General features: G+C 43.7%; 1 protein-coding gene across 2 annotated transcripts; it reads right to left on the bottom strand.

The window, feature by feature from the left end:
* Positions 1 to 20014: 20014 nt before the first annotated feature.
* On the bottom strand, positions 20015 to 26617 carry AHSG (alpha 2-HS glycoprotein). Of its 2 annotated transcripts, XM_060149257.1 has the most exons (7): positions 26390 to 26617; positions 24174 to 24284; positions 23822 to 23906; positions 23286 to 23449; positions 22002 to 22103; positions 21019 to 21105; positions 20015 to 20356 (listed from the first exon to the last, which is right to left on the bottom strand). In XM_060149257.1, the coding sequence occupies exons 1-7, from the start codon at positions 26600 to 26602 to the stop codon at positions 20015 to 20017; spliced, it is 1104 nt and encodes a 367-aa protein (XP_060005240.1). In that variant the 5' UTR covers positions 26603 to 26617. The 2 variants fall into 2 exon arrangements, with proteins under 2 accessions (XP_060005240.1, XP_060005239.1); XM_060149256.1 differs by lacking the exon at positions 21019 to 21105 and having other exon boundaries at positions 26390 to 26602.
* Between the last annotated feature and the right edge of the window lie 247 nt (positions 26618 to 26864).

Here is a 26864-nt window from a genome sequence, read left to right as displayed (position 1 = left end):
ATGGAGGGGCCAAAGGGAACTAGCAAAGATTTCCTGGAGGACGTGACATCCTACACAAGCTTTGAAGTTAACAAGAGTTAGTTCCATGACGAAGGGCAAAGGAAGGGCAGAGGAATCACATGATCAAGACCTCGAAGTAAGAGCAGATTCAGGGGAGTCTAAGCACCAATAAATCCAAACCCAGAAATGTTCTAAAAAGGCTTTTTAAATAAGTGCCTATTTTTCGATCCATTCCATTGTAACTTGAGAATCATTTGCTCCAGTGGCATGTGGCGGATAACAGGCATCATGGGGCTGCAGATGATAGTCAGTGATGACAGGGAGGACGGCCTGACTTAGGAGAACAGGGTCATGCTCTTTTCTCTTTTTTTTTTTGGTTCATTAATTAAAAAAAAAATTTTATTGGAGTATAGTTGATTTAAATGTTGTGTTAGTTTCAGGTGCATCGCAAAGTGAATCAGTTATACATATACATATATCTACATTCTTTAGATTCTTTTCCATATAGGCCATTACTGAGTATTGAGCAGAGTTCCCAGTAGAGTTCCCTGTACAGTAGAGTTCCCTGTACAGTAGGTCCTTATCTATCTTATATATAGTAATGTGTTTAAGTCAATCCCAATCTCCCAATTTATCCCTGCCCCCACTTACCCCCTGGTAACCATAAGTTTGTTTTCTACATCTGTAACTCTATTTCTGTTTTGTAGATAAATTCATTTATATCCTTTTTTTAGATTCCACATATAAGTGGTATCATATGATATTTGTCTTTCTCTGTCTGACTTACTTCATTCAGTCTGACAATCTCTAGGTCCATCCATGTTGCTGCAAATGGCATTATTTCATTCTTTTTTATGGCTGAGTAATATTCCATTGTATACATGTACCACTTCTTTATCCATTCCTCTGTTGATGAGCATTAAGTTGCTTCCATGTCTTGGCTATCGTAAATAGTGCTGCAATGAACATGTATCTTTTTGAATTATGGTTTTCTCCAGATATATGCCCAGGAGTGGGATTGCTGGATCATATGGTAGTTCTATTTTTAGTTTTTTAAGGAACCTCCATACTGTTCTCCACAGCAGCTGTACCAATTTACGTTCCCACAACAGTGTAGGAGGGTTCCCTCTTCTCCATACCTCTCCAGCATTCATTGTTTGTGGATTGGGTCACGCTCTTTATAATGAAATCCCTGTGTGATGGAGGATACCTGGCTTGTGATGCATAATTTGTGACAGTTCCCAGCCTCTTCTGTGTTTTAACAGGTAACAACATAGTTTTTCAAGCGTTCACCTAATTTTTTTGGAGTTAAGATAGCTAAACTTCAAAAATACCATTAATTTTGAACAAACTGGGCCCCAAAGATTATGGGTAATTTCTTTTCTGCTGCAGTTTTATATGACTTGAGTATGTGTACATGCACATGTGTGCGCATGCACACGTGTGTTCATGTGCATGTGCGTGTGCGTCTGTGTGTGAATTAAAAGGGGAAGGGGAGGAGGGGAGAAGGGGGAGGACAAGTTACCAACCCAGAGAGGTAGGCAGGCAGGGACCTCAGGGCCCCCTGTGCTGTATGATTTGCACAGCCTTCTCAAAGCGTTGGAGTCACAGTAGGGTTTTAAAGACTTGGTTCTCATAAAGGTCATTCCCGGTAACAACGATAAAAGACCCAGCTTCTGCAGGACACCCTCCTCAACGAGGTCAGAGGCAAAAGAATGGACATGGGGTTCCAACTCATGCTTGTGGGTTCCAGCCTGCTCTCCATCCCCCCACTTCACATCAACCTTTTCTTCCAGAACACCTGCCCTGTGGACTTCAGGCTCTAGCGTCAGATACAGAGACAGCCTTAGAGGGACTGTTTATTCAGCCTCCACAACAGGGAGGGGTGCACAATTGCATAAGCCAGCTCCTTGGAATAACTCCCAAGGGTTCCAATCCTCTGGTTGAACCCTGACTGATACAGTCATGAACCAGGGAGACCTGTCAGAGGTGATGCTGCTGCAGAGACAGAAGTGACAGTGCAAACAGAGAGAAAGGGATGAATCTGAGATATATTAAGGATGTAGAAAATCAACACCCATCAAATATGGCAGTGAGGAGTGGGGAGGGGTCAAGAATGACCCCAGAGGTTTCAGGCCAGGTGACTGGGCTGAGGAGTTGCACAGCCATCAGGGGAGTGGAGCAGGTTTGGGAGAGAAGGAGATGGAGAACTGAGTTGGGACTATTCAATCTGAAGAGCCTGATGGACCTCTAAGTGGAGATTTATAATAGATGTTTGATATAGGGACCCAAAGCTGAAAGGGGTTGAGTAGGATCATCATCAGTTCCACAGGAGGTAAAACTGTGGGAGTGGATGAGCTCCCTCTCATCCAGGTAAGGATGGAGGGAGGAGGTAAGGTCATAAGATGAGAATCGGCGTGGAACTCTGGGAAAACTAATATTTAAGGGACAAGCGGAGGAAGATGAGCTAAAAAAAAAAAAAAAAAAAGTCTGCAAAGGAGAAAGCCAGGCTCCACAGACAAGGGATTGAATTCGAAAAGGAAATAGGTTGTCAGAGGGTCAGATGCCACTGAGAGTTTGAACAAAAAAAAAGCTAAACCGATATCCACTGGATCCGCACCAGGAGGTTTCCGGTGACCTTTCTTGACATTAGTTTCAGTGGAATGGTGAGGTTGTGCGGGGGAGCCAAACTGCAGTAAAAATAGGAGTTTCTGTTAAGCCCAGGTTGAAAGAGTGCAAAATGTATAACTATGAAACGAGAGGGAAACGGACATAATACTTCACGAGATGACATGACGTACTGAATCCTGGTATGAAATTCTAGTATGAAATAAGCCTACTAGCATTTTCGATCCTCATTTATGAACATGATTAGGGCTGCCAATGAGCCCATTCCATTACAAAAAAATTTGTTTTAAGCCCATTGATGTAGTTTGTTGCTAAACTCATCCCAACCTCTGTAATCCTAGCTGTGAACAATATAAGAAAAAAAAAACAGCAAAAACATTAAAAAAAGAAACGGGAGTTCAGGAAGTTGAGACCACTGTTCTTAAAAGCTTGGCTGTAAACAGAAGAAAGCAACACATGATAGAGAGGAATACAGCATCGAGGAAGGGCCTTTAAAACAAGTGGGAGAGATCTGAGTACATTTCTATGCTGAGCATTGAGGAAGGGCCTTTAAAACGAGTGGGAGAGATCTGAGTACATTTCTATGCTGAGGGTGTACGGCCATTATGCAGGGCGGAGGGGTTAAAACACACCAGAAGGAGGAAATTTTATGGAATAAGACCACTCAATCAATTGAAGTTGTGCAATGCAGAGCATATAAACTGAGAAGAGTCCAGATGAAAATCCCAGGGACTCTACCATTTTAGAGGTGGCTGGAGGAGATGGAGACAAAGAGCTTAAAAAGGGGGTAAACAGGGCTTCGCTGGTGGCGCAGTGGTTGAGAGTCTGCCTGTCGATGCAGGGGACACAGGTTCGTGCCCCGGTCCGGAAAGATCCCACATGCCGCGGAGCGGCTGGGCCCGTAAGCCATGGCCGCTGAGCCTGCGCGCCCGGAGCCTGTTCTCCGCAACGGGAAAGGCCACGACAATGAGAGACCCGCAAAAAAAAAAAAAAAAAGGGGGGGTAAAACAACAACACTGCAGAGGGATTAAATAGTTAACAGAAGAAAAAACTAATAAGTGGATCAATGGCTTAAGTAGATGAGGACGTCAAAGGTGACCTTTCTCCAGAGTGTTTCATTATATTGTTGTGAATATGAGTCAAAGTATATTGGATTGAGATGTGATAAGGGTATACTAAATTATCTCTTAATTACTAAAGCAATTATAAGTTAACACTTTGGGGGGGAATTAATGATAATGTGGAGTGATGGCAAAAGTTCAGTAAAATGGGTAGTCTCGTATTTTGGAAGTGTAGATCAGTAAAATTTGTTTGGAGAGCAATTTGACAATAAATGCCAAAAATCTTTACATATTCCTCTTACTTTGGAATATTAGTTCTATTTCTGAGACTCTACCCTTAGAAAGTATTCATAAATATTGGAAAATGTTATGCATAATAATATTGTGTTAAAAGATAAACTGAGGCATATACTAAAAAAATTTTAGTATGTTTGAGCAAAAACCGATTCAAATTGCAGCATCCAATCAAGCAGAGAGCAAGAAGCTCCAAGGAGCTGTACAAAGTGAAAGACCTACAGGTAGAAAGGGGCAGGAACTAGGAAGTTATACTAGGCAAAAAAGTGGGTTGGTTATTGCAAAGCTACTTTCCTTTAGGGGATGGTGGCAGGTTCCCTAACTAGTGCTGACCAGACAGTTCCTGGTTGACTGGTTTAAGATTCCGTTTCTGGGAGAGCCAGAACTGTATTTAAGTCAAGTCTTGGTTTGGTGATGTGGGGTTTAGCCGCTCCATTTGGGGCCTGTTGTCTTGTTTTTAATAATTGTCATGCCACTTGCAACTGTGAGAAGGCAGGAGCCACCAAATATCCAACAATAGAAGAGGTGAAGTAAACTATGGTGTGACCATTTGCTGGAATACTGACCAGTCATTACAAATTACGTTTGTGAGGCCTGTGTAGTAACAGAAACTGTTTATGTTACAATGTTAAGTTACAAGCTTAAGAGCCGGATAGACCACTGAAACTACAGGGTAATTTGACTCTGTTTTCCAAAGCACCTCTATGGAGCAGAGGAAGATGAATACAATACAGAAAAAATGTCAATAGTGTTTGTATCTGAGATGTAGGACTAAAGGAGGCACTTGTTTTTAATTCTTTCAGTTTCTCAGTATCTTCCAAATTTTCTTTAGTGAGAATGTTAACATTTAAAAAAAATTTAAGGGCTTCCCTGGTGGCGTAGTGGTTGAGAATCCGCCTGCTGATGCAGGGGACACGGGTTCGTGCCCCGGTCCGGGAAGATCCCACATACCGCGGAGCGGCTGGGCCCGTGAGCCATGGCCACAGAGCCTGCGCGTCCGGAGCCTGAGCTCCGCAACGGGAGAGGCCACAACAGTGAGAGGCCCGCGTACCGCAAAAAAAAAAAAAAAAAAAAAAAAAAAAAAAAAAAAAAAAAAAATTTAAGTGAACTTTTTTTTTAAATAAATTTATTTATTTAGTTATTTTGGGGTGTGTTGGGTCTTCGTTTCTGTGCGAGGGCTTTCTCTAGTTGCGGCGAGCGGGGGCTACTCTTCATCGCGGTGCGCGGGCCTCTTACTGTCGCGGCCTCTCTTGTTGCAGAGCACAGGCTCCAGACACGCAGGCTCAGTAGTTGTGGCTCACGGGCCTAGTTGCTCCGTGGCATTTGGGATCTTCCCAAACCAGGGCTCGAACGCGTGTCCCCTGCATTGGCAAGCAGATTCTCAACCACTGCGCCACCAGGAAAGCCCTAAGTAAACATTTTTAAAAAGGAGGTTTGATGGGAAGGGGAAGGGGAGGGATAGAAAGTGGCTTGAGAGGGATGCAGGATCAAGGAAAGAGTGAATTTTTAGGATGGGGATTAGTGTTTACGGTCAGTGGAGAGAGTGAGGCTGATTTAGGGTAGAACGGCTACTGGGGGAGGGCAATGTAATTAGGGAAAGTGAGGGAGTGAGATGAGGTGGGAGGATAGTTGAGAGGAGAAGGACACCTACTCTGAGCAAGAGAGAAGGAGGTAAGAATGGGCGACTTTGGAAATGAACTGGAGGGAAGTGGAGGGAATTTTGACCTGGGATCATTTCTTTTATTTGGAAACTGGGAGTTTCAATCTGTTGAGGGTTGAGATATGGGAGTGTGATCAGGGACTTGAGGAGGCAGATATGTGGAGTCACCATTGGGGGAGTGGGAAATAAAGGAAAAATGAGGAGCGTGAGCCTGGGGAACCTTGTGGTCCCACCCGGGGATGGAGAGGAACACTTGTCAGGGCACCAAGGGCCAAGCGATGGGAGGCCCTTCAGCTGGACTCTGCAGGTTGTGAACAGGAATGGGCAAGTCCAGCTGGAGTTGGGTCCTGGAAAGACATGTGGTCCAGAGGAAGAAGGTCAAGACTTGCAGAGGGTGCTGTGTGGGTATCACTGAAATGACTGACTTCGGGATTGGGGCTCACAGACAAGGAAGTGAAACCAGGAGGAGTCCGGTAGATTGGACTCATAGAGACAGAGGGACTGAAGCTCTCAGTGAAGCTGAAAAGCCAGTTCAACCTAACCAAGGGTGTGTGAGAGGTGGAAGAAAAGGCAGCTAAGGGCAGAGCAAGGGCACAGCAAGGTTTGCTGGGTGGGATGAAGACAACTGCTCCACGAGGGTATGACTGTAGGAACAAGAGGGTGGCAGAAACAGAGGAGTGGCAGAGGAGGCAAGATGGGGAAAGATTCGGATGTCGGGTGGGTGGCCCTTCAGCAGGGGTGTTGAAGTCAGATAGGGCAGGAAAGGAGAGACACTAAAGCCACTCGTGAATGTGGGGGAGTCCCGGAGGGTGGCAGGGTCATAGTGACAAGGATGGGAATGGGCAGCCCAATGGCAGAGGAGAATGAACGTTTCAGGGAGAGTGGTAAAATACCCTACAAGCCAACGCAGAGACAGGAATATGTCAACACCGACTGCTGGCCCTTAGAGACAGGGAGCCCTCGACTGCATTCCACACTTCCACTGGAGAGTGCACAGAAGGACGTAGTGTCATTGTACCATGTCTCATCTCAACAGAGACTTTATTTGAGGCTTTCTAAGCACAAGGTGATGTCCTGCGTAGGCTGGAAACCAAAGGGATAGATTAAAGTGGATCAGACCATCTGACGTATGAAGATAGATAGAGAAGGGGTGTAGCAGGTTTTGTAAGGACTTAAACGCCGAGATAAGGAATCTAGACTTTATTCCTTGCATTAGGGGTTTCTAAATTTTTTGATCATGCACCCTACTAGTAACAAAATATTTGAATATGCATCCCCAATATATGTATGACTAGTTATTTTATATGTTTATATCAATAATTGATATGCTAAATATTAGCAAAGCTTAACTTCTTTCTTTGCAGGTAAAAATAAAGATAGAGCCCTTTCAGAGAATGAGAAGGCAAGTCACAGACTGGGAAAAATTATTTGCAAAAGACATAACTGAAGAAGGACTTTAATCCAAAATAGTTAATGAACTCTTAAAACTCAACAAGAAGGAAATGAACAACCCAATTAAAAAATTGGCAAAAGACCTGAATCTCACCAAAGAAGATATACAGATAGCAAATAAGCATATAAAAAGATGTTTCACATAATATGTCATCAGGGAAATGCAAATTAAAACAACAGTGGGATACCACTACACACCTTTTGGAATGGCCAAAATCCAAAATACTGACGCATTTCTTACAAAACTAAACATAGTCTTACCACATGATCCAGCAGTCACGTTCCTTGGTATTTACCCAAATGAACTGAAAATTTATGTCCACACAAAAACCTGCACATGAAAAAATCCTGCACTTGGATGTTTATAGCAGCTTTATTCACAGCTGTCCAAACTTGGAAGCAACCAAGATGTCCTTTGGTAAGTAAATGGATAAATAAACCGTGGTACATCCAGGCTCTGCAATATTATGCAGCTCTAAAAACAAATGAGCCATCAAGCCATAAAAAGACATGGAGTAAACTTAAATACATATTACTAAGTGAAAGAAGTCAATCTGAAAAGGCAGCATATGGTATGATTCCAACTATATGACATTCCGGAAAAAGCAAAACTGTGGAGACAGTAAAAAGATGAATGGTTGCCAAGGAATGGGGTGGGGAGAGAGGGATGAATAGATGGAGAACAGAGGATTTTTAAGGCAGTGAAACTATTCTGTATGATACTATAATGGTAGATACATGTTATTATACATCTGTCCAAGCCCTAGAATGTAAAACACCACGAATGAACTCTAATATGAACTATGGACTTTGGGTGATAATAACGTGTCAATGTAGGTTCACCGATAAACGTACCACTCTGGTGGGGGATGCTGATAATGGGGGAGGCTGTGTGTGTGTGGGCACAGGGGTATATGAGAAATCTCTGTCTTTTCTGTTTAATTTTGTTGCAACTTCAAAAAATAGTCGTTTAAAAGGAAAAATCATTATCATGTGATCAAAATGTATGCAACTAATACATTTAGTAAAATATTAAAAACTAGAAAAATAGATTTCCAGTACTTTTCCCCCATAAGCCAGTGATTTATCTTGTGCATTCCCTGGGGTTTGCACCCCCTACTTTGGAGATCTGTGATCACATGAATCCTTCTTGATTAGGAGAGTGCCACAATCTGGACTTTGTGTACGTACATCTGGCAGCCCAGTATGGGACAGTTGGAAGAAGGAAGGGCTGGAGCTGGCAAGATTTGGTTAGGAGGTCATTCTTTCCTTCCTTACTTGTTGAGTTTTTCCTTCAGGCAATGCACCAAGAGGTGAAGTGAATAAAAAGGAATGCGGTGGAGAATGCAATAAAGATGATAAAAATATTATTGCCCAATCAAGTCATATCCATGGCTGTCTCAATGGGGACCTAAGGAAACTTAGCCAAGTATGGGCCTTGGGTGAGATGGGATGGGGGAAAGAGGGGGTAGCAGCTACCTGGTTAGGAAAAGACCTCCCATCCTCCAGAGATTGCTATTTTTTACCGTACTGAGGGCCTGGGAATTAATTAATCCCATTGCCTACTCTTGACTCACCAAACTATAATTAATGTAAGCTACTGCCTGCTCATTCCAGACACTGATCCCTGTAAACCCAACAGGCCCCAAACATGTCTGTCCTCTCCTGGCAGTATCGTACTCTTTGCACTCTCTGCCTCTTCTCCCTCAAACCATCAAGGATCCCTCCTATGTCCAAATCATTGTGTCTTCTGAAATTCCCATTCCTTAGGAAATAAGCTTACCCACTTATCTTATTAACCTAGGCATTTCCTAGACTCAACTCAAGCCTGGCTTTTCTCCAAGACACAACTTCTCCATAAGAACTCTGAAGTGGATACTTAATGTTTAGTAACATTGGCATCCTCCCCATTTCCCAGTGCTATTTCCAGGACCTTAGTCCTCTGTGCTTGCATAAAAACTTGCTTTTTTGAGGGTCATGTCACATGCACGGCTGCATCAGCCTCCCTCTCCTGTCCCTGCCATCTTCTGACCTGTCACTCCCTCTGAGCTGGAAAGTCTTAGCTCCTGGTTTACATTCCTGCCCTCCACCCTCACCCTGCTATTATCCAGACAAATTCATCTTCCCCAGGGACAACACTCTAGCTTCCTTCTTGTTTGACCACTCTGACTCCAGAGACCAGCACCTAACTCCACGCAGAACTGCCCCACTCTTTGACCACCATGTTTTCTCCCAATTCTATTTCTCCTTACTTCTACTCTTCTAGGACACTTTGGCAAACTACATCCTGAGGGCCAGAGGCAGCTCACTGTTAATTCTGTAAATAAAATTTAATTGGGACACAGCCATGCCCATGCATTTATGTACTGTCTATGGCCGATTCTTGTTACAACAGCAGAGTTGAGTAGTTGAGACAGAGGCCATAAGGCCCACAACGTCAAAAGTATTTGTTCTCTGGCTCTTTATAGAAGTTTGCTGACGTCTGCTCTAAGCAAACAAAATAAAAGAAAAAGTCTTTTTCTACAAAAGTAATACATGAGCATTATAAGAACATGCAGGAAATATAAAGTACTGATACAATAAAGAAAAACAGCTCCCAGGGACTTCCCTGGCAGTCCAGTGGTTAAGACTCCGCACTCCCAATGCAGGGGACACAGGCTCGATTGCTAGTCAAAAAAAGAAAGAAAAAGAAAAACAGTTCCCAATATTCTGTAACTCAGATAAAATCACTATTATCAATAATCTTTTGGTGTTTTCCTTCCTATTATTTTGCAGCTTTCATGTCTCTGTGAATGTATATATAAATGAATATACCTATATATATATAAATTATTTATACAAAATTAGGACCATATCATTTTAAAATCTGCCTTTTGATTTCCAAATATATGTTGAATATTTTCCTATATGAATTGCTACTTTCTTGTAATATGATTTGATTTGACTTTTCACAAATAAACCAACTTTAATAGATATTATTTTGTATTTATATAGCAACTTCTTCAAGAACCTTAGATGCTTTACAGACATTATATCTAATTAATCCCCACAACAACCCTGTGAGGTAGGTATTACTCCCATTTTACAAGATAGGGAGACTGAAGCACAGAGAAGTTAAGTGACTTGCCCAAGGTCACACAGTTAAATTCACTGAAGAGCCAGGACCTGAGCGCCTTAGCCTCCCAACTCCCAGATAAATACCTCATGAGAGAATCTTTAATGAAAAGTAGCTTTAAAGAAAGTATCAAGAGTAGCATGTTATGGAAGTGAGGTCTTTCTACTGCCATCAAGGAAAGAAAAAACCCTACACGGATGGTTAGAGGTGACGAGACCCATATATTACATTCCCCCCATCTTCCTTTTGCCTAAAGTCTCAGGGCTCCTGTCTCGAGCCAGCTTCTGAAGGTAAAGTCGCCAAGACAGAAGCCATGTGGCTTAGAAGTGAGACTTAATTTAGAATATTTACTTTCTGTATAGTAGCCTATGGAATGAATATAACATAATTTAGTTAGCCAGGCATCATTATAGAAAATTTACATTGTTTATAACTTTTGCTCTTTCAGATAATGAATCATGAACATTTTTAACTCTTTACTGGCTATAATGAGAAGAGGGTTGGAGTCACCACCTACTGAATGGATAGTACATATACTTATATTGTTATATACATCTGTATATATACACACACATATATAAATGCTAGTAAGTCAGCATTGTACTTCATATGTTCCTAATGGTCCTTGGTTGTTTTGGGGTTTGGGTGCAGAGGTGGGGAAGGGCTAGAGGTGGAATGAGTAATATATGGGAGCACCAGTAATATTTTATGAAAATGATTATTTGGGAAACTAATGTTAAGGGTACTTATCGTGTAGGTTACATATTCTTGCTTTAAATCTTAAAGACTTGAAAAAATAGGATTTACCTCGTGATGAATGAAATTCTAATTGCTGGGTGACTGGCTGGGTGTTATGAACCAAAATTGGAAAGATGCAGGGATGAGAGTCAATTTGGAAGAGAAATGCAACAGTTGAACATACAAGATAGTTTACATTTTATTTATTTATTTTTTGACATTTATTTATTTATTTGGCTGTGCCGGGTCTTAGTTGTAGCCCGCAGGACCTTTGTTGTGGCATGCGGGATCTAGTTCCCCGACCAGGGATCGAACCCGGGCCCCCTGCATTGGGAGTGCAGAGTCTTAACCATTGGACCACCAGGGAAGTCCCAAGATAGTTATATTTTATGATAGTTACATTGCATGATTGTAAGCAGCTCTTTGCAGGAAACCGCCCTCAGCAGGAAGCCCCTTTCCTTGTCACTTTAGCCAAGCTATATTGTAACTAACTTTTAAACCAGGCACCCCCATGCTCTACTCATGTCCAGCCCAAGCACACCTTTCAAGTCTTTTAATCAGGCAATACCTTGCCTAACTTGCCGGTTCTTTCTGTAGATGAAATAAACAGAAATGAAGAATAAGTAATTAACAGATGACCAGATCTCTTCCCTAGCTTCCCCTTCAGTAATCTCTCAAACTGTGTGACCAAACTGTGTGAACAAGATAACATTTAGAGGAAGATCACAAGAAGTCAACAAGTCTGCATGCACTGGGGTGATGGCGATGACTCCGACCCCCTATCTCAATGATTAACTGAGATTACTTCCCTCCTTACCTTTAAAGCTTTCATGGCCAAGCAGAATCTTTGGAGGTAGTTTTTTGGGGGACACTGAGTCTATCATCTCCCCAGATTGCTGGCACTGTGATTAAAGACAACTTTCCTTTCTATCAACATTTGTGAATTTGATTTTGTAAGCGGCAAGCAGCGGGGCCCAATTCAACAATATGATTTTGAATCATGCAAATGTTAAATAGCAAGATATTAAAATTGCAATAAAGTCTCACTTTATACACAAAATTTGAAACAATTTATAAAAATTTTTGAAAACAAAATTTGAAACAATTTCCCAAACTTTTAAAAATTAGCCAAAGACTGAGCATTTTTTAAGCAAGTACATTTTTTAAAATTCAGGTATTAAATATTTATTGAACAACTATTATATATCGTGAACGTATAAGAAGTGCTGGGGATACATGAACTGATAAATTAGACATGACTGACTACTTATTTTTAAAATGTTACACCCCAAATTGACCAAATGCGTCAGATGATTTCACACAAGTGCAAAGTTCAATGGGACATTGATCTGACTGTACACTTTGAGATAAGGGAAGCAATAGATTTTGGGGGGCTCTTTCCATTGAGAAAATTCTTTTTGCAATGACATTTTTAGAGAGGAGATCTGTTGCAGTTTTCACAGTTACTGTGAATCAGTACAAAGATATTAAAAAAGCACTTCAAGCCTCTTGAAGGAAGCATATTTTGCAAATGCTAAAGAAGATTACTATTAACAAAAGGTATTTTAATGATCTTATTTATAGAATCACCCTTATCCAAATATATTGCCACGGTGTCTTATTTAAGAAAAGACTTAATTTTTAGTTACTTCATGAGATCAAATACCTTCCTCCATCTTTAAAAATATGTTAGGCAATGATTAGTGAGAGAAATGAATATTAAATGACATTTTTATAAGCATCTTTTTATCTTAATTTCAACAGGCATCAGACTCATAGTTGATTATGGTTTCATGATTTCAAGTAGTATAGTAAATTAAAATACAGTCTTTTATCACTTATAATTGGAATCTAATATATGACACAAATGAACTTATCTACGAAACAGAAGCAGACTCACAAACATAGAAAACAGACTTGTGGTTGCCAAGGGGGAGTGGATTGGGAGTTTGGGATTAGAAGATGCAAACTATTATATACGGAATTGATAAACAATGAGGTTCTACTGTATAGCACAGGGAACTCTATTCAATATCCTGTCACAAACCATAATGGAAAAGAATACAAAAAATAATGTGTATATATATATATATATATATATATAAAACTGAATCACTTTGCTGTACAGCAGAAATTAACACAACATTGTAAATCAACTATACTTCAATAAAATGCATTTTAAAAATAAAATACAATCTTATATTTGACCCTAGCTTTTTGTATTTTTTAAAATACAAGCTCCATCCTTTTTTAAATTTAATTTAATTTAATTTTGGCTGCGTTGGGTCTTCGTTGCTGCGCGTGGGCTTTCTCTAGCTGCCGTGAGCGGAGGCTACTCTTCCTTGCAATGCACAGGCTCTAGGCACGCGGACTTCAGTAGTTGTGGCACTTGGGCTCAGTTGCTCCACGGCATGTGGGATCTTCCCAGACCAGGGCTCAAACTGGCGTCTCCTGCATTGGCAGGCGGAGTCTTAACTACTGCGCCACCAGGGAAGCCCACCCTAGCTTTAATATTCACATTTAGAATTCCCAAGACAGATGTCAGTTTGCAGTGTTGTCTAATCTAGTCACTTTATTATTGTTTATACGACCAATCCCAATAGGCCTCCAAAAGAGACAACTGTTATACTGAAATTCTAATTTCCAGTTACCTGCTGCCATAACTAGTGACTCTAGGATGCAAAACCCTTGAGTCAGGTTGCAATTAGAAACAGAGAAAACCCATTACAAATAAAGAATAGATACACACCTTTTCAAAAAGTCCAGTGAAATCTGACAATGATTTGATTTAAAAAAGAACACTGGCAAATGCTTGCTTTTCATATCACACATACACACACCCATCTGTCTTTAGCTTGAAGCAGAAAAGTAAAATGTCAATTAGAAGCTACTATTGGTGCTATAGTGGATCCATTGGAGTGGATCTAAACCAGAAAGCAGTTGACCTTTATAGAAACATCTACTGTAATTGTCATTTGGAGATTAACGCACAGTAAAAGCTGTCTTATAAGCAGCTTTCATAACACCGAGTACTTGAACTTCTGAACAACTCAATGTACACTAAAATTATTAACTTTTAAAATAATTCTATGATCTCTGAAGACAAATATAAAAGACATCCAAACAAATATGAATTTAGGACGCAAATATCATTCATGTAAAGGCCTATGTTTTTTCTGGCCTTTTTGCACATTTATCCTGCGACCAAAATTTTGTCTCATCCACTCTGAAATACATATTATAGGAGGATGAATAGGCAGTTTAAAAGTACCAGAAGAGCAAAGGAATTCTTCTAAGGTTAGTTCTTCAAAATCCAGGAGCCTTAAGAAAAACATAATGCTGCTGGGGAAATGGCGCTGATAGACTTGCTCTAGGCAGGGTTTCCACAAACCTTCAACTTGTAAAACACACAATTATCTGTGAAGAGCGATGAAGCAAAGCACAACAAAACAAGGTATGCCTGTAAGCCTGGACACTTCTGCCACATCGGTTCCTCAGGGACAAGCCAGAGAGCTTCTTCCATCAACTGTCTCAAATCTGGGGTTGGAATGGGCTGGGCAGGCTCTGGGTTCAGCTTGGCTACTCTATCCCAAAAGGAACAGTCCATGTTTTTAGGAACACTAAGGGACTCTTTTCTCTTTCATAGTTATGCCACTGGCAGCTCTGCAAGGGACTTCATATGTCTCTAAAAGGTATCTGCATGCCAAATTTAGAAATCCTATTTGCATACTGCAGTGAAGATTAACTAGCCTGTCACAGATCTTTTATTTCTTTGATGGTTGTCGGCTGCACCCCAGAGGCCTGCAAGCCCTGTGCTTGCCCAGCTTCAAGACTGAAGAAAGAGCCCAGAGTCAGCGACAGAGACATCAATGGTCTGATGGATGGGGGAGCTTACATGCGGGAAGCAAGGTCTTGGAGCAACACCCCACTGTATGGGGTGGACGGCAGGGCAGGAAGTAGCTGCAGGCTTCACTCTGGGGAGGACTAGGGAGGCTCTTAGTTACGGGGAACTTGATGTCAGCTTGGCTCAGGGAAAGCAGCAGAGGAGCTGGCCCTCTAAACTCCTGTTAGGCCCCCAGGCTAAGTACTTTCCTGGGGCAGAGGTTTTCCCTTTGCTAAACTATCAAGGGGTAGCCATTCCGAGCTAAATATTAGAATAATCACCATCTCTGGTCGGAGAGGGTGGGAAGTATGTAGGTATTTTCTGATTAGGGTCTACAATTATGGGGGGAAGGTCAGTCGAGTGAGTAGGGTGTAGGTGAAGTGGGGACTGGTCAAGCAGGGGATGTACAGAGAACCTTTAAGCAAGTACATTGTAAACCTTGTTTACAACATTGCCGTATGACTGTCCCATGTAAGAGAAATATGCATCACCCTTTGTCAATATCGTTGGAACCACTTTTTTTTCATGTGCAGCAAAATTTCCGTGAGTGATTTTGATGACCACTATTCTATTACTCTAACGTTCACTGTTATTTTAGTTGTAAATATTTCTATTATCTTAACACCCACCAAATATTGTTAATTGGTGGTGGTGGTACTGTACTGAAAAATACACCTGAAATTCAGTAACTTTGGAAGATGAGGCAGATTTAATTAAAAAGCCACTAAGAAGGCAAGTAAATGAGACACATGCGATGCTATTAATTTAGGAGCAAGCATTCTGCCAAATATTAAAGATGATGCTGAGAAAATATAGGGCAGCATTAATGCAAAAATGAGCATAAGCGCAGTAGATTTAACAGCTCCATAACTCATCCTTTCTAATTTATGTTTACTCTTAGGAAGAAATGTTTCTAGAATATGCACATTTTGAAGACTGCTGTCTTCAGGTATGCATCTCTTAGATCAAATAAATCATGTAGGAAACTGTTCTAGGTAAATTCAAGTGAGGAAATCCTGGAGACCTTTGGAAATGCAATGTTGAAACACGAAAAAGGCCCAAGCTGGAGCTGTAAAGTTGGAAGTTATCCGTGTAAGATCAAGAGTTTCAATCATGAGAAAGGATGGACTTGCCAAGCAGAGAGTACACATTTAAGAGAAGGTCAAGGACATAATCTTATGAAGCCACCAAATTCAGAGGACAGAAAGAGGAAGCAGATAGGGAGGACCCTTACCGAGAGCCTAGAATGTGTCAAGAAGGTTCCAAGCATATACTTCTAGCATCGCATTTAATCCTCCCTACACCCCTGCCAGACTGTTGCATACACCTGGTTGTATAATGAGGGCCATAAGAAATGAAAGGTGAATCACCTTAGCCCAGACAGTGCAGGTCTGTCAGATTAAGGCATGGGTTAGCCTTACATAGAAAAATCAACTGCACAACTTCAAAACAGAGAGGAGAGAAACTGAGGTAACTCAGATGAAATGAACCAGTGCCCTCTGTCTCAGTAAATGACACCAGCATCTACCCAGTTTGCAAAGCCACAAATCCAGGAGTTACCTTTCACCTGTCCTGTCCTTTTCTTACCCTCTCATCAAATCCATCAGCAGGTCCTAGGACTTCTACCTGAAGTTATATCCTTATCTTTAAACCACATCTGCTGTCCACAACCTTAGACTAAGGTACACTTATCTCTCCCCTAGAAAGCTCCAGTCACTTCCTATCCTGTGGCTACTCTTTCCGAGATGCAACCCATTTTCCCTACAGCAACTAACAATGTAACATGAATGCTATTGGCATTTGGGGTATTAATTAATCATTGTTCATTGTTGGGACTTCATTGTTGGGGATGTCCTGTCCATTTCAGAATATTTAGCATCCCTGGCCTCTGTCCAGTAGCATCCCAAGTAAATGCCTCCCCTTACTTCCAAATGTCCCTGGGTGCGGGGTCGGGAAGAGGATAATACTGTTCCACCCCACCTCCCGCCATCCCCAGGTCGAGAACCACCGAGCCTGAGTGATCTCTTAAGGTAAATCAGATTATGCCACTGCTCTGCTTAAACCTTTAGTGGCTTCCCACTGCATTGAGAAAAACACCCTAACTCGTGAGGCTCTCAAGGCTGTTCATGACCTGCCCCCATTTGCTTCTTCAACCTCATTTTCTATAGCCGTCCTCTTTCTCCTCTTAGCTGCCTCAGTCCAGCTTCCTTTCTCATCCTTAGCAACATCAACCTGTTTCCTGCCTCTAGGCCTTTGTGCCTGCTATTCCCCTGGAATAGCTTCTCCCTTGGCTCTTCTTGACTAGCCCTTCTCTTTTTCTTCAGGACTAGGCACCAATGATAACGTAGGTGTGAGGCTGCCAGTGGCCATCCTGGCTAAGACTGAAGGCAAGCACTGATGACAGACAGAAAAAGGGAAGGAAGGAAGAAGGGAGGGAGGGAGGGAGAGAGGGAGACAGAGACAGAGAGAGAGAGAATGGAAATGATATCTTTTGACCCTCTGGATTCCGCTGTGCCCTAGGTAAGACTCATTCATTTGAATTCCCAGTACACAGGCAGTGACATTTCCCTTTCTACTTAAGCTGCTTTGGGTTGGGTATGTACCACCTGCCATGGAAAACACGGACTACACCTGTGTGTAGCAAGGGTGGAAAGCGGACGAGTCTCTTCTAGTACTGGGTGAAAGGTGTGTTTTCAGGATTCCGTTGCAAGCTCCCTTAAAGAAGGTCTAGACTCTTTGGCAGAGTTGCCCAAACCATTTCGAGCTCTCCACTAAATATCTCCCATGCCCCCCACCCCATCAGATCCTTTTTCTCTTTCTTCTTCTTCCATCTCTTCCCATCTTTTGCCCTAAGGACGCTCAAAACTCCTCTTTCCTGGAAAAGAAATCTTCCCTCTACCCAGTTATCCTGAGGCAGGAGAATAGATGGGCTCCAGGCTAGACATTTACAGCTACCCTCCTGTTCATATTTATTGAGGTAGGAGATAGATGGGCTACAGGCTAGATATTTTTGCAACCGGCCTGTTTATACCGCAAGATAGAAATGACAAGAGGAACTGGGTAAACAGCTGGACTTTGTCTCCTGTGGACACTTTAAGATAACAGTAATGGCAGGGGCAGAGTGGGGCTAAGCCCTGCTCAGGTGAAAAATCAAGAGATCACATATTTCTCATCCTTGGAGTCAGGGAGACCTCAACTGCACATGCACAGAAAGGCTCCTCAAGGGTCAAAAAGAGTGGCGGGGGACGCCAGACTATACGTTTTGCTAACTTCCCAGGGACCCTCGCACTGAAATCCATCTTGGCTAAAGGATGCACATGCACATAGGGAAGGACCCTGAGACTAATCAGCTATGGGGGCAAAACAAGATGACTGGCCAGAGGAAAACAAAGACCAGGAAGACTGCCCCCTTACAAATGATTTAAACTTCCCGAAGGCGTCACTCTCTCTGAGCTTGCCTGTGAGTCTCTCTGCATGTATTCTGCTTTTCTAATGAACGCCTTACTCTCCTTTCTACCTTCCGTCTCCCTGTCAAATTTTTTTTTTCAAGGCAGACAAGAACTGGGGCCCAGACTATAGCCACAGCTTCTCGTGGTCTAGTGGTTAGGACTTGATGCTCTCACCGCCGCAACCAGCTTTCCATCCCTGGTCAGGGAACGAAAGCCTCACTGCAAGCTGCCCCTCTCTGCTGTGTCTGTCCAAAAATCAATCTTTTTAGATTACATCCTCTCTCTCCCACCCTTCACCATCAAACTGCTTAAAAGAGATTACACACTCCCCTCCATTTTCTCATCATCTCCACCAGTTAACCCTGCCGCCAGGCTTTTATACTCACCCTTCTAGTGAAACTGCATCTGCCAATGGTCACCATCCCCTCCTAGTTGGTCAACTAACCCATGGCCTTTTCTTGGTCCTCACTCTTATTGCTCTTTCTGCAGCATTTAGCCTAGCTGACCATGCCTTCCTCATGTCCCCTGGCTTCTGAGATACCTAAAGGTTTTCCTAACTTCCTGGCCATTCTTTCTGGTTACTGGGGCAAAACCTCTAGGCAAGAGTGATAAGGTGAGTGCCAATGCTTGATTCAATCTCCTTGGTTCAAGTGAAGCCACTCCACTGGTTATGAGTCCTACTCCTTTAAAATTTCACCTTAAAGGGCCCATCACTTAGGTTGCTCAGAACAACCTAATGCTAGTAGATAAAAATTGAAATGGTCTAGACACCATTCACCATTCTTTATGCTCTCTGAACACTTGGATAGTATCTACAAATGTCCACTGGATTTACCTGTCCAGGTATCCCTCCTCTATTCATACTATACACCAGAACTTTAACTTGAGGTCTTAAAATGGATTGGGTAGAAAGACCAATCCTGCATCATAAAATGCAGTATATATAATACAACTAACAGTTATTTTAAGCATAAATAATGAACAGATATAATTAAAGTGAGGCTCCTGTGTTAATTGCTGATCCTTCCTTACCTGGGTATTGGGGGAAACCAATGGTTGGTCTGTCTGTACAAAGTTCAGGCACTTGACCCCAATTTAGCAATATTTTCTGAACGTTATGAAATGAAAAGAATTATTTTCTTATAAGGAAATGATCAGATCTTATGAGTTATGAGCAGATCCTAGTCTCACTTTTTCCTGTGTGTAGTAATATAGCAGATTTTTGTTCTATTTTGTTCCTATTTTCACTTTGATTTTGATTAGGAACACTTGTGGTGTGGTTGCTGGAAAGACAGACCACACACACGTGAGCTTGGATGAAGTTGGAAATAATCATGACCACATTTCAGCTTAGAACCTTCTTTTTTAAGGAAGGTCCTTCAGGCATTTTTATTAACAAGCAGATATAAACTTGGCAAGAGCACCTTTCAAAAATCACAGTTCCAATTATTTTTGTGAGGTCAAGAGAAAGTAGAGAACACAATGGTGGTGGCTTAGCATCAAAACAATAACAGTCAAGTTGCTGACCTTATGCCTTCCATCAAACATAACTATCACCTGCTCTGTTCCCCGACCTCCGAAGGATGACGAGAAGCTGGCATTCAAGACTTGACGTTAATCTAGACCACACGTAGCACTTGCTTTGATAGCAGACACAGCTCCCACCCAAACCCATACTTGGACAAAATGGCGGCCACGTTCTCTGTGCCAAACCTTCTCATCTCTGACCGCCTTCTAGACCTTGAAGTGTCTGATTCTCCCCGGGCAAGGGCGGACCACTGGAACTGGACCTTCAGGAGCAGGAATGCTAGGCTGCGCCACCTTGGGTGTCTTCCCCACGTGAAACGCTTCTCCTGAGGCTGACTCCACTGAGGCCACACCCGAGAAGGCGTGGCGCAGGTCGTAGTGCGCCGGGTACACCGGTGGGGGCATCGGGGGAGCTGCCACGGCCCTGGGTCCCACCACCAGGGAGGCCGCGGGCTGGCCAGCTGGAGAAAGTGCTGGCCCAGCCGAGCCCGGTGCAGCGGTGAGGGGCCCTGCTTCGGCGCCGTCTGGTTGGGGCTGCGGGAGCACAGGCTGGAGAGAGGATTGTTTCCTTAGGTTAGCTGCCTTTCTCTTCCTTCCAGGTGGAACCCCACCCAATTCTCTCACAGTACTAATTTTTATTTGCAAGGAATCTGGCAAAAAAGAACTACCTAGGTACAAGGGATGGCCATCAGGGCTCCAGGGGAGGGGTAACTGGCCTGCGGTAGCCCCTTTCTCACCAGTTGTGTTGGGGATGGTAGACTTACACTGTTCCACGAGCAAAAGAACCCCACCTTATGGCTAACCTTCACCAGTAGCGTCACCCTCTTTTTCATCTACACCTGCAGCCACAGGGAGCTGTGAGACACATCTGGCCACCTGGACTCTGCAACTCAGAAAACCACGCCCACTCCCCCCCGCCCCCCCCACCCCGCCTCTCCCCGCCCCCGCTCCCAAGCTAGCAAATAAAACACGTGGCCTCGCCAATTGCACACTAGGGAGGTTCTGCCCTGTAACCACCAGTTCGTGGGAGGGGAGGGCATGGCTGAAACAACCTTTTGTTTTTTGATGATTTCACATTCCCTGGCGCTATCTATATGGCGGGGCTCAAAAGGACAGGAAGCAAATGCCCTGAAATTACTAAGGCACCGCAGAAAGGTGAAGGGGTCATTGTATTCTGAAGATAAGGGCAAGTGCATCCATGACGCCCTTACCTGTGTTTGGAACACCGTGCAGGTCACTGCAACATCTTCCCCGCCAGCAACCTTCTCAGTGACTGTCCCCTTACAGAAGCCATATTGCTGCCCACAGAAAGAGAGGAGTTATTTGAACCAGTTCAGAAAGTGGACTTCTCTCCCAGTTTCACTTATACTCCAACACATCAAGGGAAAAAACCTTAAATTCCTAATTCCTTTTTTTAAAAAAATCTTTTTCCTAAAGTGTATGATTTCTGCTTATATTTTATTATAGAATGTAGAAAATACAGAAAAGCTTTGGGAATGAGAGAGATCACCCAGAATCTCAGAAATGGTGGTGACCCAGGAGAACTTCTGTTCACATCTATGTATTTCTTTCTTATTTTTAACTACAATTAAATATCATTTAGAAATTGGCATCACTACACCATTTTGTATACTATGTTTTTCACGTGCTATAATGATAGCATTCTCTTATATCATTCCTTATTCTTTGAAAGTGTTAATTTTCGTGTCTGTATAATTTTCTATTTACTAATGCGCTGTATTTTATTCAACGATTCCCTCCTTTTGGACATTCAGATCTTCTGGGGTCATTTTGTACCTGTCGTAAATCATCTTTATAGATATATTCTGTGAAACACGATGATCTCTTTAGGCTAAATTCCTAGACGTGGACATTGCTGGCTTAAGGACTTGAAAGATTTCATATCAGAGGTCTATCTAGAAAATCTACACTTTATACTCCCAATGGCCTGACATGACTCATCTTAGTTAGGAAACAGCCTCTCTAACTCCAGGGGCCTCCATTGGGTGAGAAGATCTGGTGATAGCTCTTAAGCAGGGGAGATGACACCCCAGAGGATGACCTGGCACGACCCAGCCTCACAGGCAGTGGGTATTTTGCATTTCTCCTTTCTGCAGCCACAAGATACGAATTTGCTCTAAGGATGCTCTATTCCATGACTTGGCTTTACCAACCCAATGCCTAGCCCGCTCACCTTTTCTGCCAGCAGGTTGCACTTGGCTGGGTCTACGACCTCTTTAGCAACACAGTCAGTGGCAGCCACTGCAAACTCCACAGTGACAGAAGCTGAAAGAGGCTGATGAGGATAAAAGGAAAATTTTCATGAAGCAACATGACTTAGCATGAAAAAGACTGGTAAGGAGAGGCCAGAGGGAAGTAGCGAGGGCCATGGAATTGCACAGTCCAGGGAGCACGTTTCACGGAGACCACACTGTGTGGCCAGGAAACATGCCCCCGGTGGCTTACATACGGCTTACAGTGAGACACTGGGTTTTTGAAGGGTTTGCATACAGAAGCTGGGGTTGGGTCTTCCCTGAAGGAGGTGCAGGTATCCACTGCCCATCATTCAGAGCAGAGGTGAGTTTTCAGGTAGAAAGCAGGAACCCAGAGGGCTGACCTTACACTGACCTGAGTGGGAACCCTGCCTCCTGCCAACTTCCCTATTGGGGTTGCACTTTGAGACCCAAGGCTCAGGCTACTCCAAGATGGGGTGGGAAAGTAAAGAAATTAATGCCTCTCCCACGTATTTTAGACAGCAGGATCAAATGAAAAATATAAATGAAAGTACAGAAGATACTTATGCTTTTCTATCTTATAGTTCTTAGAGCACATGGACACTTACAATAATAAAATATCTGTTATTTGTTATAGTCTGGGGTGGGGGTGTTCTGTGAATCGCATATTCTGGTTAATAGAATTACTATCTATAGTGTATTTCCAAGTATGCCATGGCTGGCATCCAGAATACTAGTTTTTAAAAATATTAGAATTCCATTGCATTCAAATGTGCTAACCCAGCCACGGTACAATTAGTTTTTTTTTTTTCTTAGTGATTCAAAGGCATTTTAGGATCCTTGCCCTTATATGTAAGTATGCCCATGCCTTTGTAAGTAGCAATTACAAGAGTGCTGTAGATGTTCCGTGGTGATGGGTGATGGCGATGTGGAGACCCATGAATTTACAGTGGGTGCTTCTGGATAAAGTGGGAACTTCCACCCTGGTGTTAACTGGAACGGAGGAACTGGGGACACACAGCATCTGGCTGTTTTGTGTTGAAGTGGCTTAGGTGGGGGATGCGCTGAGGGTCCTCGGGGTCCTTAGGACACTCAGGACCCTTTCTTTCCCTCTTTCTCCCACCACCCTCGTTGACTTCCCGTGGCTGCCCCTGCACCTGCTCTGTCCCTCACCCCTGCTTCACCACGTCCACTCCCAAAGTGCCACCAAACTGCCCAAACCGTCAGCAGGGTCTCAGTCTTACCACAAATTGAGCCCGAGAAATTTCCACAAGCTGAAAGTAGGAGCCGTTTTTCTGGGCGTTGAAGGCAGCCAGCGCGGCCTCTACTGCGTGCACCACCCGGCTGTCGTTGAGAGGGGCCAGCAGGGGGCAGTGTGGACACACCTTGTGCACGTCCTCGGCCGAGTCTGCGCACAGAGGGAAGAAATCAACTTGGCTCGGGGCTGTAATTCTCTGCGGCATTTGCCCCCGCTCTGCTTATTTGAAAGGGCTAAAACATGCTCCAAATGGCTGCAGGAGGATCCTCTGCTTCTTACTAAACCTTCGGGTGGCTCCTGCCATGCTGGCATTGTTGCAGAAGCCCCTCTCACCAAGGGGCGATTTTCACCTCCAATGAGAACAGCTCCTTAAAACACAGTTTTAAAGTCCCCAAACCCAGGAAACTTGGCTTCTTTTCATCACCAACAAAGTGGCTAGAACTACTTCTGTTGAAAACAGTTCAGGTTCCCTCCTCACTTTCTCTACCAGGTAACTATAATAAGAATAATAATCATCTCTACCTGGACTGGAATCACATTTTGCAGACAACACGGAAAACTCTCCGTCTTGTTTCAGCACATTGAAATCGCAGTCTCCTTCCACCGCCTGGAGAAATAAACCCACAGTGAGGGCCCAGGAGGAGGGCTGACCTCTCACTTCTCACGGTGGGGGGATGGTGGCAGGGGGGACGTGGATGTCAAAGGTGAGCCTCACAAAATCTCCTTCACTGGGTGATGTTGAAACATGACACTGGTTTCGCAGGGGGTGGGAGTACGATAAAAAGGTGAATTGTAAAAATCAGCCCCAGGGAAGGCGCCATCAATTGGCAATTTTAGCTGCCCCCGCGGCAGTCGCCCTAAGAGGGGCACTCACGTGCTCTTTCAGCTGCCTCACGCTGCAGTTTGCCAGGGGAGTGGGGTCCAGTACATGGCAGGTGGTTTCCAGTGTGTCTATTTCAAGGTCAAACACCTCTCCCGTGGGCCGCTGTGGAGACAGAGAATGAAGAGGTGAGCAGCCTAATCCTGCTGAGCGGGTGCAAGGGTGAGCCCCTACTGGGTTTGAACCCCCTCCCTGTCGGAGAGGTAAGAAAGAAGGGGGCGTGGCCTTGGACTGGTTGATGGAAGCACAGCCATCACGCTGAGCTGTATCTGGAAGCTAAAAGTGAATGTTGATACGTATTTAATTTTAAAATTTTCACCCTTCAAGCAGTACTTTGAAAAAGTCAGCTTTGGATTTTTCTCAGTCAAGCAGCGAAGTAAGTTGGTGTAGGATAATAACTTACTGTCTCTCTTTTATCTTCTTCATCCCTCCCTCTACTTCTTCCTTCCTTCTCAACATCTACTTTCCTTCCTTCCCCATTTTCTTTTCCTTCCTAAAGGAAAAGTTGTTGTCTGTGGCTTTTTTGTCTTTTGGCTTGTAGATGCCTGGATGAAAAGTTGCTGTTCCCTACTGCCCCCTGCTGGTAATGAGAGGGAAGCGTGAGCCTCCCTCTGATGGAGGAAGCAGTGCGTCAGTCAGTCACTAGCACAGAGGGAAGGAGCAGCGGGTAAGGAGGTGATAGGGGAGCTTGTATGACTCCTTGGAGTTGTTCCTGCCAGTTCACCTGTTTGTGTATCTTTTCTTCAAAGCCCGGAAAAATCCAGAAGGTACGAGTATGGCTGTTTTTTCTTTCAGCCCAGCTCTGCTTGTCTCTCATGTCTGTTCTGCGTGATTCACTAGTACCTGAAGCCTCAAAGTTTCCTTTCCTGGAGGTAGCTGTGTTTTATGATGTGCAGAGATGCCCCAATTAACTTCCTGAATACACTCAGAGCTAGTGAATAGGAACCTGGGGCTCCTGGTTTTCTCCAACCCTGCTGTTAGTGAAAACTGCAGTGTTGTTCCTTCTTTCCCTCAAATATACACATTGTGTGTCATTTCCCCTGAATTGATCAGTGCTTCCTCTGAATCACCACTGTACTTCACTATGGTTGCAGAACTCCTAAAATCCATCTGGTACAAACCTGATTTCAAATATTTTGTCCCATTGTGAGATCAGATGTCCATGAGTCAGTCCAGACATCCTGAGGTTTGCCTTATTTTCCTTCCTAGACTGTGAATCTCTTGTGGACACTATGTCTTTCTCACCTTTGTATTAGGTTGCATCATTAAAATGCCAATATTTGACCGCTTTTATTATACAAAACTGGCTATTTCATATGAGTCAACTTAGCATCTCCCATAGCGCCTGACACTGGTTCTTGCCCATGGAAGGCTTGTAATCAGTATTGACTGAAAGAATTATCCTTCCTCAGCTATAAAATCTAATTTCAAAATAGGCAATAGATGGATGTCTTCTCCCCACCTCTCCAAATCACTCGGCTGACCCCCAAGGCACACGTTTCCCAGCTTGACCATCATTGTCACCAGCTTCAGGCTGCATTGGTTTCTTATGTAGCATGTGAGTGGGTGAATCCTTTCATGCCAAGATTTCTCATTGGGATGTGGATACCTTTCTTGGGGAGGCAGCTTGTGTAGAGGAAGGAACACAGTTCTGGAATTGAATCCTAGCCTGTTGCTTACTATTTTATGACCTTGGGTAAAATAATGCCCTAATATGTCAGAGCCTTGGTTTCCTCATGTAAGACAAGGACAATACCCACAGGACTGGGGGTGGGGTGAGAGAGGGGTTAAGGAGATGATATATGTGAAAGGGCCTGGCACATAGTAGGCACTTATCAAATGCACATTTCATTCACTCTCAGTCTTTATATAGAGAAACAGAACCAAAGGAAAAGAAGTGATTTCCAGTCAGTGGTAGTTGGGAAACTAGAATCCAGTCTCCGGTCCTAGTTTTTCTAGAAAACCACACTTTCTACCTGTGATCCTCAAAATATCATTCAAAGCCTTTCCCTCTCCTCCTGCCCCCAACCAGCACCCTCCTGGAGACCACTGACCACAGTACAGAATGTCTCCTCTCTTCCCTCCGTCTCTCCCTCCCTCCTGGGAGGAATCAGGGTGTTTCCATTCTGCGACTTCATTTGTGCTGGGAGGTGGGCTCTTAGAGACACCCAGCTGAGCCCCACCCCCTCCTACACAGCAGGTTCACTTACCCGCGGCCACACCTTCACACTCTCAATCTGGTTTAAGATGTGCTTGTAGCCATGAGGAAGGTGCTTATTGATGTAGTCCACGGCCGCCAGGGCTGCCTGCTCTGTTTCTGGGTCATCACAGGCTGGTTCCCTATAACCCGGAATCGGGCCATGCGGGACAGAGCGGCAGGCACAGAGCTGAGCAAGGCAAAGGAGCAGGACGAGGCACTTCATGGTTGCTCCGGAGAGGTCCTGGCAGGTCGGCAGGCAGGTAGCTGGAGGCTTCAGGCCCAACCCAGGTGCTCTGCTGGAAAAGGCAGACTGGTGGAGGGTCCAAAGGCCCTTTATTTGCTGGAGCCTGTGGAAGAATTGCGTAAGGATGTGGGATGATTTCTGTTCTGGTTCCAAAAAAAAGCCCCCTGCAAACATCAGTCCTGGAAAAGCAAACAGGTTAGGACATCACTGGTCCCCCTTTAGCAGAAATCTGCCAGAGTCA

The sequence above is a fragment of the Lagenorhynchus albirostris genome, chromosome 5, assembly GCF_949774975.1.
Source record: "Lagenorhynchus albirostris chromosome 5, mLagAlb1.1, whole genome shotgun sequence".
In the NCBI taxonomy this organism is placed as follows: domain Eukaryota; kingdom Metazoa; phylum Chordata; class Mammalia; order Artiodactyla; family Delphinidae; genus Lagenorhynchus; species Lagenorhynchus albirostris.
This window is presented reverse-complemented; position numbering and strand designations above follow the sequence as displayed.

Excerpts from the sequence above, each read along its gene's own strand:
- AHSG (XM_060149257.1), bottom strand. The coding sequence starts at position 26,602 with ATGAAGTGCCTCGTCCTGCTCCTTTGCCTTGCTCAGCTCTGTGCCTGC. Across the intron at positions 24,285-26,389 it reads GTGTGAAGGTGTGGCCGCGG|CGGCCCACGGGAGAGGTGTT; the intron begins GTAAGTGAACCT and ends CTGTCTCCACAG. Across the intron at positions 21,106-22,001 it reads GCAACCTGCTGGCAGAAAAG|CAATATGGCTTCTGTAAGGG; the intron begins GTGAGCGGGCTA and ends TTCTGTGGGCAG.